Source organism: Pholcus phalangioides, unplaced genomic scaffold (assembly GCF_987345545.1).
Source record: "Pholcus phalangioides strain wild (caught in Gottingen) unplaced genomic scaffold, Ppha-v1.0 ptg000015l_1, whole genome shotgun sequence".
NCBI lineage: Eukaryota > Metazoa > Arthropoda > Arachnida > Araneae > Pholcidae > Pholcus > Pholcus phalangioides.
In genome coordinates this window covers 53,828,940-53,843,776 of record NW_028301608.1, presented here as the reverse complement: position 1 = coordinate 53,843,776, position 14,837 = coordinate 53,828,940, and the positions used below count along the sequence as shown (strand labels likewise).

Below are 14,837 nucleotides of genomic sequence, written 5' to 3'. Positions count from 1 at the left end.
TAAAACTTATCACAATTTTTGTTTTTTTTGGATTTGTTTGTACAAACTGTAAACATTTATTACAGCATCTGATATGATCCAACCATTATAGTGAAATGCAGCAGGACTATGACTTAAATGTCCAACTTAAGCCAGTTCCTCAATGCAATTAGGGGTCAAGCTCCCAGAATCTCCACATTCTTCCTGGTGATTTTCCCAGTCTTTTCTTTGGCAGAATGTGCTGCAGTAACTGACTCTGTGACAACCAGTGCATTCTGAAAATGCATCCCGGTTACAATTCGCACATCTCTGAAAAATGAAAAGATTACTTAAAAAGAATAGAATGTTTATTCAAACAAATCATTCAACATGAGCATATTTTGTGAAATTACACATTTCAAAAAACACAATTTTTGACAATGCCACAAGCTATGTACACCAAAACTTATCCAGCCTTTTTGGAACCTAATCTTTCCATAAACCTGCCTCAAAAAATTCTAGATCTTACAGGAACGCTGTTGATCCACCTTTTAAGATGTAACAACGACTGAGAGCCAATAGTCATTCTTTCTTGCACAAAAAATGCATTACATGTTTAGGATTGGAGGAGCAAAAAGTTCATGGGCTGGACTGTGTCTTAACCTTCAGAGTGCTCCCATCATCCAGGGATGATCAACGTAGTAATGTGCTCAACCATCTAGGGATGATTACAATATTTTTCTTCTAAGATGAAATTCTTTAAATGACCTACAGATAGTGTACACACATACATATTCTAGTGTTTGTATTATTATTTCACTATTTTTCTGATAGGCTTGCTTGTACTGCATTGGATGGGTGTACATTGTTGAGCAGTGGTAGAGTGCTGGCCTACACGAATAAATATTTTGTCTGCGATTGTGTGTGGTTCAAATCAAGATTCTTTGTTTGAACCACACATTTTGTTTTTCAATTATATTCAATTTGCAAGTATGAGATTGATCGCCATCTATCTTTTACAAAAGTCAAATGGAAAAAAAAGAATCTTTTACTTAGCCGCACTGAGAGCAGCTTTTCATCAGCTATTCCTGCAGCCTGGGGGGATGGGGAGATTGATGAAAAGACACAACTCTGCATGTCTTGGGACCCCATCAATCAATTGAAAGGGGGCCAGTGTCCCATGATGTCCAAAGTGGCCCTGCGTGTGTGTGTGAGAGGTAGACCTTCCCCTATTTTTGTGTTTTTTATGAGCTGTTTGAATCAACAGAAGTCAAGAGATTTGCAGATTTCCTGAGAAGATTTTATATTTTCATAAAGATCACAGGGAGACTTGAGCCTTTAAGATATTTTTAAAATTTCTCCGATCCACATTACAAAAAGAAATTCCATTCACAAAAGAATAATTTATAATGACGAAATATATATACAATCCTCACTTTGTTTGCAACAACTGCTTTGTTGGTCACCATTGCATCAAGTTTTTCCTGCATTTCTAGGCGAGCTTGTTGCAAAGCTTGTTCAATAGCAAGCTCTTTTTCTGTCTTTGCTTCAAGGATCGCTCTTGACAAATTCATTTGGGCTTCAACTCGACACGCATTTAAAGCCTGCAATAAAATATCACTAGATATTTCCAAATTCAAAATTGCATCAAATTAAATATAGCAGATTTCGCTTATGTTTTTTAAGAAACCATAACTGAAAAACATTATAAGCAGGAAAAAGTTTTAAACTGAAAATGTCTACAAGAATTATAAGGCATAGTTTTTTTACACCAACCTTATAGTTTTTTAACATAGTTGTTAATTTATTAACGCACATTACAATACATATAGACATTTAATCAGAAGCAATAATTTGTTATTCCAATAAATATTTATGTGCATTATAATACGGGCATAAAAAAAAATGCAGAGGAAAAGAAAAAACAAGAATTAAAAAAAAAAAAATCTTGCATTTCAATTCTAATTTGTGCTCTGCAAAATCAAACACTGTTGCTACTACTAAACCATACTTAACCGCACATGCATTCTTAGAACACACAGCAGTAATGCTGTCACTTCTTCGTTTTTTGAAATTTCAAAGATCATGAGAGCATTGTTTGGCTGTTCTGGGAAGAATTAAATTCCAAGAAGTAATCAAAAAATCTACTTTTTCTTATCTGAAAAGCTACTTTCAAGTGCTATTTAATGCTGGTGTCTAAAAATCTGTCAGATTGCTTATGTTTTGTGTCTATGTCAGTCTTTTGATTTTGTATCAATAGATTCAGAAGTGGATGACAAAGACTTTTACTTGCTTGTTATACGCAGAAACATCGTTTAACACCACAATGAGAAAATTGTTAATAATTTTTATAATTGATCTAGTAAGGCAAATTTGAATAATACACCACAAAGGAAAAAAAGTAACCCGAGAACTTTTCTAGTTCTTATCTGTTGGTCTCCCTATTCAGTGACATATTTTGATCATCCTGATATATGTGAGCAGTGAGAAGGGCAGTTTGCTATGCATACTGCTGTTGGAAAAAGTGAGAGAACAAGAGAGAAAAACCGTTTAAATTATTATAGTGTCAAACCCTTGAAAGAAAAAAAAAGAAAACATACTTTCGGGTGATTCCTTATTAAAAAAAAATGACTAGCTTTGAAACAGCAATAAAAGAAAAGTCTCACCTCTATGTTTTCACACAATTGTTAATTGCCAGCATGCAATCACCATTTCTATTTTTTCTATTTCTTTACATGGGAAAAAAGCAAAATACTCTGATTTCAAAGGGGTCTAACATGAATTTTCCAAACATTGTAAGCGGGAACAGAAAAATGTTAAACATTGTATTTGGGAAATGTTAATATTATCAATACAGGAAGAAAAGTTAAATTCACAATAATTAGTCGTACTAAGTGGGAAAATGCTCTATAAGCGGGAATGTCATAAGTGGGATCTAATGTCGAATATTTTTCAAAGTGTATCCTATCTTGAGTAAAAATAAATGCGTGACCTATCAGCTACAGTGGCATTTAAACTTGTGAATAATACTGCCCCAATACATACTGCAATGTTTTGATAGACCAGAGTAGCACATAGCTCAGGAGAAAAAAAAAGGTACTCATATAGCAGTATTTTCATGGAATCTCTGAGCATTTTTCTCTATTTAATTTAACAGTTAAGTTTGTCATAAATTTTTATAATTATTATTCTGCGCAAATTTAAAATTTCAATTCGTTTTGATCATTCATCCGATCTTCTGTAAGAAATAACAAATGCAAAACAAAACAAAAAAAATCCTTACACATTTTCAATTTTTGGTACTTACCTCTTTCTTCTCATTTTCCATCTGAATCCTGAGCTGCTGCACTGCAGCTTCACGTGCTGCAGTACTCTGAGCTTTTGCTGTTTCTACCTGTTTCTGAAGTTCTTGGGCTTGACGTACCAAGTTTTTCACCATCTATAAATAGAAAAAAATGAACACATAGAAAAAAAGTGAATTAAAAAAAAAAAAAAGAATTAAAGAGCTTCTAGGCCTAATTCTCACATGTAAAAAGTTTATTTCAGTGGGAAATTTGTTTTGCTAACCAGTGCCAAAATGAAGGTCAAAAGAAGTCTCCCATGTGCCAATGTCAAACAAAAATTATTACCTTGTGCCAATCATTTTTTCTCACTGCCCCCATTTGGGATGCCAGACGTCCTGTATATATACAGGGTAAAATCCCACTTTTTAAAATCCAATAATTTCAGTTAAATTTTAAAGTGTGATTTTTTTTTTTCTTAAGACATTGAACATGATCACAAATTCATTGTAAAGGGTTTCAACTTGTTAGTGTGGTGTAGGTCAACAGTCGGTCAGTAGGGATTTCCTGCCGGTCCATGAAACATTTTACACAATTCAGTATAAAAGCTCCATAACTTAAGGACCACAAAATGATAGAAAATTGGAAATCCATGTATAAGACTTTTAATCCTTAAAAAAAAATAGAGACAGTCTGGAGGGAAAATGTATATTTCCAAGATATAAAAGTTACAATGAAAAATTATGAAAACCTTCCAAATACTTTTCTTCTTCCCATTTACTCATTTCCCCCTTTACAAGGCAGCATTAAAAATGTTTTCTACCATATCAATGGCTACAATAGCATGAGCAAAACTACAAGGCCAGGTATAAGAGACGGCTACTGTTCGCAGGCCACGCTATTGTAGTCATATCGTGCTGTATGGATTTTATGGATTTATATATTTTTTAAACCCTTTTTACATAGGACCATCTTAGTGCATGGGCTCACATGGACACTACTTGTTGGTCTCTTAGTGCATGAGGGGCCTTAGAATAACCTTGCATATAGGAATTGCCATACATTGTGTCTAATTTATAGGGTCACAGTGTATTGCTAGGTCAGAGGGCCCCAGGGATGCTGAAAACATGGCTTCGTTTTTATATTTTTGTGCATAGCATTTGAATTAGTGGACTTTGCTATATTGGGAGGGGGGGGGGGTGTTCCTAAAACTCAAACTGAATTTTTTTAACTAAAAAACTGATCCATCATGTATAAGCTGACCCTCTCAATATATGAAAGATTTTCTCAACAAAAATCTTGGTTTATACACGAGTATATAGTAATTAGAGATTTAATAAATCTATAATAAATGTCTGTATTAGTTTTTATTTGTTTTAGAGCCATCAGGTCTGTAAATTACTTATCCTATTGTTGCTGGTCAGCAGAATCGTTCAATTATTTTCAGCAATCCACATATGCAAAAACGTTAAAGAACACTGGTGTAGGCCACTATATGACACTATGACATGTAGATTTAGACCACAAAATTACATAAAAATGATAGAAAAAGAATTATTTTAGAATAAAAACCTAATAATCAACTACAAAACACAGAAGCAATTCACACATCAAATGAAAATAAAAAATACTAATTAATGATGGGATTGATTGAAAAATTTAAATTGATTGCCTCTTCAAGTTGCCACCACTGTCTTTGTTCAGCAAAATCTGATGCAGTCGGAGCATTTCTTGGAGTTTGAGGAGTTGCAGCTGGAGTAACAATTACTGATTCTGTTAAACAAAAGCAAAAAAAAGTAAATGAAATAAGAATTCAAGAATTCATTTTAAAACTCTCCACTATGAGAGAGAGAACCAAATACAGGCTTAAAAGTTTAAAGAGCTAATCACTTGACTCTTCATTACTTGCTAGAGGGCTCACAAATTTATAATTTGAGGCCTTGAACAACAGCTCTTTAATTAAAAATAATTAGATTGAACTTTGAGTTAAATTGAAGAACAGAAGCTTTGAATTAGTTGAATTGAAAACTTTATGGAAAAATAAGAGATATGACATCTTCTAAAATTGCACATGTGCAATGGAACCATGATTCAAACAATTTGTCCTTGCTTTGATGAATAAAACATGATTTAATGATTTTTTTAATTTAATTAATAAAACGATCATGCCTAATTTATTGATCAGAATTTGACCGTACATCATTTGTGTTTACAAATACTGACCAGTGCAAACTTATAAATTACAACTATTCAATCTTAATCTCTGTTAATGAGTAAGAGAAAAGGGAAAAAACCTACCGGGACAAGCATTTCCAGCATTATGAGTCAAAGTAGGAACTGAAATATAATGAGATAATTATCATTACTAATCTTTATTTATAAAATACAAAACATGTAATATAATTCTTCAACATGATGAATCACAATGACAATAAACAGTGGTCATAAAAGTTATTCATTAATAATATTAATTCTCTCTGGTTTATCCAACACTTTTGTATCGGTTTTGATAGAAAGGAATTTGAATGGGCAATCTCTCATGCTGGTTTAAGAAGACAAAACGTTCTGCCAAGCCTTAATCATCTTTACATCCATATTTTTTATGAGCATCTTTTTTTTCCAGCCACATGGGCATTTTGCCTTTTGTGGCCTTTGTGTTTGTATCTGAACTAATCAAATGAATATTTAACTATTAATACAGCTTGAAGCTAGCAGAATGAATCTAAAAAATTGCTTTTAATTTGCTTATTACCAATAACCAAATTCAGCTAATGAACGTTTTAGTTGACATGGATGCACAAGTTCACTTAACACAGCAGCATCGTGAGTTGAATTTTTGCGCACCAATCTCATCATCAGATATACTATCACTCAAGCCCGATTAATTTATATCTACCACAGAATAACTTTCCAGATACAACTCTATTTCTCATCCAGAAAGGTTTTGAGCTATTTCATGTAAAATGAATAATTAAGAAAAGCAAAAAATGTATTAAAGAAAGTATTGTTGAATGTTTTCAGTGCATAGATTTTTTTTTTGTTTGAGACTCTTAGCATAAAACTGAACAGTCTAGACATTAGAGATTATCTTTTCTATCTGCATAAGTATGAGGTACAGAAATGAGCTGACTACATGGCATAAGAGGATGCACACTAACCATACTGCGTTGTATAGATAGCGTAAAATTAAAAAGATCTTCAGTATCTTCATCTTCCTTTAAATTTTCCTTCATTCAATGAATGTGAAGATCCTCATTTCAGGTTTCATCAGTTTTTTTTCTTTTTATAGTGCTTCTTAGTTTTATCACAGTGATACTTTGGCTAATGAAGATAATTCATTATGAAATCACGTCTGTTAGTTGAAACATGATTTCCCATAATTTCTATGGTTTAATTTGTTCCAGGTGCTGCCCAAAACTAAAAAAATAATTTTTTTTAAGCACCAGAGAGTGCTATAAGAAAGACAAAACTGACCAAAGACTAAAATGAAAAACATCAAAATTAGAATGAATAATTTACAAGAATATGAGACACTGAAGATCTTATTTTACACTATGTACCCAACCAACACCAGGTTTACCTGGGTGTTGACGCAACTTAGTCGAAATCATAGGTCATCCCTATACATTTGTGATTTGGCCAGTTCATTTCTGCGTCTGATACATGCATATGCAAAAGATAAACTTCCAAAATGTTCAGTTTGATGCCAAGAGTCTTGCACTAAAAGAATGCATGCTTTAAAAACATACTCCTTCAGGTTTTTTCAATGCATTTTCTATTAGCTGAAGAGAAATAGAGATAAATCTGGAAAAAGATTCCGAGGTGGATATGAGTTAATCGGGCTCAAGTAACAGCAATTCTGATGAAGATTGGGGTGATAAAGTTCAGTTCATAATGTGGCTGTTTTATCTTAGTGTGAGCATCCATATCAGCGAAAATGTTTGTTAGCTGAAGCAGGAGAATATCGAAAAAAATTTTCACTTGCAAAAAAATTCATAAGCCAAGGTGTTTGTTAGCTGAGATATCACTGTGCTTCTTATCTTTAAATTCTGGGCCATACTTGGAAGGAATTAGACAATTTTCCATAAAAACCTATGGGAAATTGCATTTTGGCTAACGAACATGATTCTGGAACGAATCTTCTTTGCTAGTCGTGGTATGACTGTAATTTCATAAAACATCTTATTCGGCATGTGATAATTTTTCATTTTAAATACAGCAGAATTTTAGAAAATAAGTTTAGGAAGGCCACAGGTTCAAGAAAGGTTGATAACAAAAGGTTCATATTTGGGGGGGGGGGGGCTTATCTGAAGAAAATAGAGGAATTAGAAATCAAAGCACACCTGAAGTTGCTTCCACCACATTTGTGGTGGGCGTGGTGGTGACTTGAATTTCTGCTGTCCTCAAAATATCAGACGGTGCCAAAGGAACTATCACTACAAGAAAACAGAGGAAATTATGCAAGCAATTCAATCAAACCAGCAAATTCATTTTCTTTCTGTGCTTATCAAAGACAGTGAATCAAATAAAAAAAATAAAGTTAGATTTTCTTTAAAAGCTTGTAATGCTAATCAATTGTCAAAGTTTAAGATTTATGGTAGAATGTGGCTATGAGTAATTTTTTGCAAGTAATAGGTACTACACATATTGAATTCCATAAAAAGTATGACAGAGTACTTAAAAGAAGGAAATTTCTTTAACTGAAACATATTTATGAAAATCCATTTGTAAGTGATGAAAATAACATATGGGAAAATGAATAAAAATTAAAGGTTTAAGTCTATCTCAGCTTATAGATAAATTCATGGTTAAACTTCACTTATTTCATGATATCATTGCCTCGTTTATATGTTAGTTATACAGAATCATCTGAGGAGATATTATAAAAGGTTTGTTGGCATTAACATATCGATAATATTCTTTCCATTTTTTTAAACATGTTAAAAGTATGTATTGGCACCTCGCAAGGATAATTCATGTGGTATCTGGTATCTCTTCCCCACGTTTATGTTACAAACGAGGGAAATCATAACAAACAATAGTCAATTAAATGTATATGCTAACATTCTGCATTGGAGTTTTCTGCAGTACCCACTGGAGAAGTTTCATCTTGATTTGGCGTTTGTTTCTCTTGTCTTTTTCTCCTCTTGTATGGCGTAAATAATCGGACAGGACCGGTCTAAAGATGAAATGAAAACTATGTAACTTGAATCATTGCACTGAATGTAAAATGTATTAAGAAAAGATTTTGAAAAAAAAAAATCAATATTCGGTGGTGTTTGAGACATAATTTTCCCTTATGCCAGAAGAATGAAATTGCATATTAGCACTTTTTGTGTTTATCAGCTGGTTGGATCCCATATTTTGCTAAGTTTTGTCAGAAATGCACATGTTTAACCCTCACTGAAATTCGTGTTACAAAGCATTTTAGGGAAATGACACTCAAAGAGTATGGGCTTGATCTTTCTAGTGTTAATGATTATAATTTTTTAATGGAATTAATATTATAATTTTTAAGTAATTTCTCAGTTAACCAGTTATTGATCTGTTACAGAGTTTAACTATTTTGAGAAAATTGGTTGCTAATAAGATTATCTCTTCTTTCATAGACAATTTAGGGATTTTCAGATGTTGAGGAGGTAGGTAGGTTCAACACACCATTGGTGGGGGGAAGGTTAAGATACCTTTGACTTCTAGTTCAACATTATTGAAGAGTGCACCTAAATCCATGCTCCCTCAGGTGACCAAGTACATTTCTGTATCTGTGTATTTGTGACCTCCCCCTTCCAGAGATCGCTAATATAAGGTTAACTAGTGATACAATCAATCTATTATTAATCGAAATTCCCAATGAGCGAATTGGAAGATGAATTAATAGCAAATCAAATAAGTATACGGAATAAAACAATTGGGAAAACACGATGCATTTATAAAATAATTTCAATATACAACTACTGCATTCAAAATCTAAGTTGAAAAATCGGTCATGTTATTACACCAGGTGAGCTTTCACTGATGGGGCTTTCCGTCACAGGGTCATTCCCATTGCAACAAGTAGAACATGTACAAGACGAAGCATGCGGTTGCAAGAAGCCTTCTTCTATGAGACACTGTAATGTTCGTCCCCCAAATCTTATGCTTCTTTTCCAGTCCTTGCTGTTTCCTCTACCACAGACTGACTCGAATTGTGATGGTGTGTACCAATCACCACCCAGCAAAATGCATTTACCTCTGCTCCCTGAAATAAAGAGAACCAGTCATAACATCGTGCATATTAATGCAGAAGCAACAAGGCACTCACATATCCACTTATAAAACAAGTATCATGTCCAGACGTGTTCGAAGTGTTTTAGACCTGTGGGTGATCGACCTGGTCTTTCTATAGGAGATTTTGATTTTTGAATTAATTCTGGGGTGCTCAGACCGATGCTACAAAATACTGTGGCTGCTCAAGCATCCGCTGCATCCCCAGCTCAGACGACAATGACCATGTCCATTAGACGATACCATTTACTATATTTTAATGTGTAAGAAACTCTTGTGTATAAGAAACACCCCTCCCTCGATTTTTTTGTGCTTAAAATTAGGAAAAAAGTTGAAAAGATATATCTATACTATTCATGTATAAGAAACCCCTCTTATTTTTGTGACCCAATTTTTGGCAAAAGAAGGGGGGGGGGGGCCCTTATAAGCCTACAAATTAAAATACAGTAACTGTGTTTACAAGAGTTTCCCCATTGGTTATATTTATTAAATTTAAAGAATAAATAGTATTTTAAATGAATTTTTTCCTGCCTGAAGTTGCCAGTTGCCTGTAGCCTACAGATCTAATGCCAATGTTTGCATCGTCTATAAGTTCTCTGATCATGTTTCGATGATCTTGCATCATCTGGGTCCTCACTTGGTCAATAACTATTTCATTTCTGGATGTTCAGGACCTACCAAAACGTGCTTCATTTTCTATCGATATTCAGCTACATTTTAAGTGGTTCTACCATGCAGTTATTTTCTTCATCTCCAAAGGTATGTTCAATCTTGCGGACTGTTTTCACTTGGAAGTCACCAAGCTTCACGCGAAATTTTAAGCAGTAGCGTTATTTAAGTTTTCTCTGCTATTTTGTCAAAAACAAAAATACAATGACACTCACACTTCCTCATCCATTGACGGTCTGCCGGTGACTGAAAACTTCTGCAGGCAGGAAAAAATATTTCAGGGTATAGTCCTCCGACACCAGATGAATTTTCGCTGCGTTATGTCACGTCGGATGATTTTATTCAATTTTTTTTTGGTAAAACCATTGCACATCGAGAAAAGTTCATTAGTGACTGAGCTTTCACGATTGGCATGTCCTTCTAAGATAAAATAGAATCGTTTGACGTGACATGACGTGCCGTAGCCAAATCTCATCTCGTGGTAGGAGGACTATATGCACTAGTATTGCCTATGTATGTGCATCAAATCACACTTTCCTCGTTTCATTGGTTTACGCCAATAAAAAAATAATGGAATGGAAAATTATGTTAGGATACTTTTTGAACAAACCTCATAATTATTGAGAATGTCATGCTTTTCAAAATTTCCACTTTAATGTTTCTAATATCATGGCATGTTTGTTGCATGATGCAATTAATATATTACTACTGATTTCCACTATTGAATTTTCTGTGCGTATTTTTCTCAGTATAATATTATTATTAAATGCCATGTCGATGCTCTTTCTCTCTCCCTTCCTTCTTCCTCATTGTGGCTCATGCCTTGACCTTCGCACATAGGCATGTGCATACTTTTGTATACTGATATAGTAGTTGATACTGACGAATTAGCATGAATCTATTTTTCTTTTAATAAAATCCTTCAAGTTTGTGTTGTGTGTGTGAGAGTCCCTTCTTCATTCTCTATCACATTTTCTTAGGCAGTTATCCAAAATGCAGCCACATTAAAGATTAAGCTCTCTTTGGGAGCCGGCTAGAAGCAGTAGTATGATTTTCATTTTATTGAAGTTTCGTATGCTGAGTGTTTTGGTTCATGTTCAAGCGAGTCAAATTTTTCATGCTGCGTTCACCTTTAATCAAAGAATAATACAAGTTTCTACAGTGGGTTTAAATGTATCTCCATAGTGTTACGTTTCATCTTGAGCAAGTAGATGTGGAGCATAATTTCAGCCGTATATGTTACAATGAGCAGTCATCATGACATCATGTAAGTTTTTCTGATATTTCCCTATTCTCGCCTGTGGACAATGCCTCCTTCACTTTCAGCCTTGTTTCTTTGCTTTATAAAGTCTGAAAATTGATGCGTCTTGACCACCTGTCACTCTGAGCCACAAGCCCTCCATAGAGAGAAACATCCATGTGCATTGTGTTTTGTCCGGTCCAGGATGACCCATAGACGGAAATTGACTTGGAAGTCTGGGGGAAGGGGCAAGGTTATTGCTGGGGAGGGGGGCAGGATGATGATGATGTCAGTTCGTATATACATATATACATTAGATCAGTCGACTCCACCTTTGATGCTGGGGGTGGTCCCCAGCGTCAAAGGTGGCTCCCCCCACCCTCCTGTTTATGTTGTGATTTCCCTGTCTCTCTCTAAATGATCCCTTGGTTTCTAAGTTGCTTAATTTAATGTTTTATATTAAGATTTCGACAACTGGCTGATGTGAAGATTAATTCAGAAAAGGAAATTAAATTCAACAGCCCATGTGGGGGGGGGGGGGGGGGAAGAAATCAAACCCATATCATTTTACTTGCCAGGTGAGCAGGCCTGTCATTTTGGGGGGTGGGGAACGGGGTGTCCCCATGGCTTTTACAAAAATTTAAAAAATACAATAGAAATATATATAGTTTGAGGATATATTCTCTGCCCATCCCCAGAAAAAGATGAAAAGATGGGTGCGCGGGTGAGTGCCCTAGACTATAAAAGCAACAAATCCTCTTTCCTTAAAGCTCATGTACACTGAACGGGGCCATATATGGACAACCAGACCTAACTCCGGCCAAAAGCTCCCATTGCCACCAGATAATGACTTATCTGAAGATGATGTCAGTCTCCGCCTCCGCTATGTTTACGAAGGTCTCGACAGCTGGCTGAAGCGAAGAAAAATCCTTATAAAAGTCAGGTCTGGCTGTCTATGGCCCCATTCAGCACGCACATAGGATAGAGGATTTGTTGCCTTCGTAGCCTAGTGGTCTGAGGCAGAAGAGATGACGTGGAATTGATTCCTCACAAGGCCAGTTGAACTTTCTTGCCTGGATTTATCTTTACATAAGTCTGCAGTCTAAACATTCGTGCCACAGAGAGCAACAGGCCTACAACGATTAATTATTCAATCATTGTACTTCACTCATAGAAAAACTGGTGGCAGATGGCAGCACTACACATAACAAGCATTACACAGAAACAAACTTCACGTCCGGTTTCACTACACGTACACACACATTCCCGCATGTACCAATTCGTAAGAGGTTCCGCAGAGGAATATGGACGAGGTACATGTGTGGGGTTTAGTAGTAGTCTAAACATTCATAAACACAGTGGAGAATGACAATCTTCGGATGAGTGTTTTTGTCTCTCACTCATTTTTAAAGTAAATTTTAAATGAGCACACCACTTCAATTAGCAGCTGTGGCATATAACAAGAAAGAAAAGCCTAATATTTTGGAAACATATATCAAACTGCCCATTAAAAAAAAAGAAATGTGTTTATGATTTGAGTTCATGAACACAATGTCTCAATATAATATTTATATGTAAGGGGCCGTTCAAGTATTACGTCATCATCGATGGGGGGGGGGTTCAGATTTGCTGACTTTTGATGACAAGGGGGAAGGGTTGGATAATGCTTACGTCATCAACCACCCTTTATGAAAATATGAGTAGGATTCAGAGGGGCTGAGCTGATGACGAAATTTTGCTGACAAGGGTGGGGTGGGGGGTCAAAAATGGCTAAAAATTTGCTTACGTAATACTTGAACGGCCCCTAAAAAGTCAAATGCAAAAATTTCAATTTTTTTTTTCATTTAAATTAAGACACTGAATTAATAAATTCAATTTGACAATGAACGACACAAACGCAAGTATCGGAGGCCTACAGACACACCTGAACCGAATTTGTTTTTGTGCAGGTCGCCCTTGATGTTGCGGCAGCGAACTGTCAACACCGAGCCGAGTACCGAAGCGTCCCACGTGTACTTTCGGCCCGTGGGCGGAGCCGAAGCCGCTTTAGGGTTCGTCGTGACCTGAGCGGGTAATATCAGAGGCGACAGTGTCGTAACGGGTGGAGTCAGTGGAGTCTTCACGACCGACTGGTCCTGCTGCTGGATGACGATGTGGGTCGCCTTCAGGGCTTCCTGGAGCTGCTGGTCCCCACCAAAGATGCCCAAGATACCGTTCGGCAGAGTCAGAACACGAGGTATGGAGGTTGTTGTCGTCGTCGACGACGTGACGTTCTCCGATCTCTCGTTCGGCAACTGTTCGGACATGTCTTCGGTTTCGCTCGTGCTCAGAAGCAAGGCTCTGCTGGTTTCCGATGACAGCACGACGTCCTCGCTTTCCGACGACGATTCCACCATCACAAGGTGGCTTCATACGAACGACGACTACGAAATGCGACACGACACCAAATCCGACAGTTTTAATTATTCTTCCAGCAAGATAACATCATGGCGTCGTCCAAAACAAAACATAAACAAAAATAGAGGGGGTTGTTTGGCGACGGAGGAAAAAAAAAAAAAATCCTTCATGACGTCATCATTTGGCGATTACGGGTTTGGCGACTGTTTATTGCTAACCACACACGTCCGCCGCGCGTTTCGTCATCCCATCTCCACGCAATTGCTCTTCAGCATCCGTCGCATAAGCGGAGATAGTATTTGAAGGGGGGGAGGGGGTACGATGATGATAATCATGCAATTCATATATATAAATATACATTATATCAGTCGTCTCCGCCGTTGACACTGGGTTGGGGGGGGGGCAATATTCCTCACATCTCCACCCATGATCAGGGCCGTCTTAAGAGCATCATGGGCCCCCGGGGCCAAGTGATTTTTCTTAGGTCCTACGAGGCAAATTCTTGAAAACTTCAACCAGATCTCATTTTTGTGAGGCTCCTTCTTCGCTTGAGGCCCCCCGGGTGGGCCCATGCCTTAAGACGGCACTGCCCATGATCCGTCGTTTCGTTTTTTCGGTGTCTCCCCCCCCCCCTACCCCACACTCACACAATGTTATTTTATCTCTTCGGCATCCATTTAATTTCTTTCCTTTTAGGAATCCATTACTGCATTTGCAGACCACAGGGCCGCACCTCACGGAGTCCCTGGGCAAACAGATTTTTCTGAAGCCGCCCCCCCGTTCAGATCCGTAATGCCTGCTTTCAAATATGCTTAATCTCAAAAATATTAAACAACTCGATACTTCGGCATCCAGGGCAAGTCGGAATTTTGGCAACCCCTTGCATGTAGAAGAAGCAGTGAAAGGGTGAATTCGGCGATTTTTATGGTCCAGCGCCCCTTGGCACCAGAACCACCTGCTCCCTCCTAGTTGCGGCCCTGGTTGAGACGCACTGGCAGACCGTAAGTGACTTCTCCAGTTTTGAATAA

The 14,837-nt window shown here is 36.7% G+C and overlaps 1 protein-coding gene across 2 annotated transcripts; it reads right to left on the bottom strand.

Moving 5' to 3' along the window:
* Positions 1–32: 32 nt before the first annotated feature.
* Deaf1 (deformed epidermal autoregulatory factor 1) lies at positions 33–13,958 on the bottom strand. 2 transcript variants are annotated; one of them, XM_089243796.1, is made up of 9 exons: positions 13,337–13,949; positions 9,236–9,477; positions 8,304–8,418; positions 7,583–7,675; positions 5,538–5,576; positions 4,912–5,012; positions 3,266–3,397; positions 1,395–1,562; positions 33–288 (listed from the first exon to the last, which is right to left on the bottom strand). In XM_089243796.1, exons 1-9 carry the CDS (start codon positions 13,806–13,808, stop codon positions 127–129), a joined length of 1,524 nt encoding a protein of 507 aa, XP_089099922.1. In that variant the 5' UTR covers positions 13,809–13,949; the 3' UTR covers positions 33–126. The 2 variants fall into 2 exon arrangements, with proteins under 2 accessions (XP_089099922.1, XP_089099924.1); XM_089243798.1 differs by lacking the exon at positions 7,583–7,675 and having other exon boundaries at positions 13,337–13,958.
* Positions 13,959–14,837: the final 879 nt, after the last annotated feature.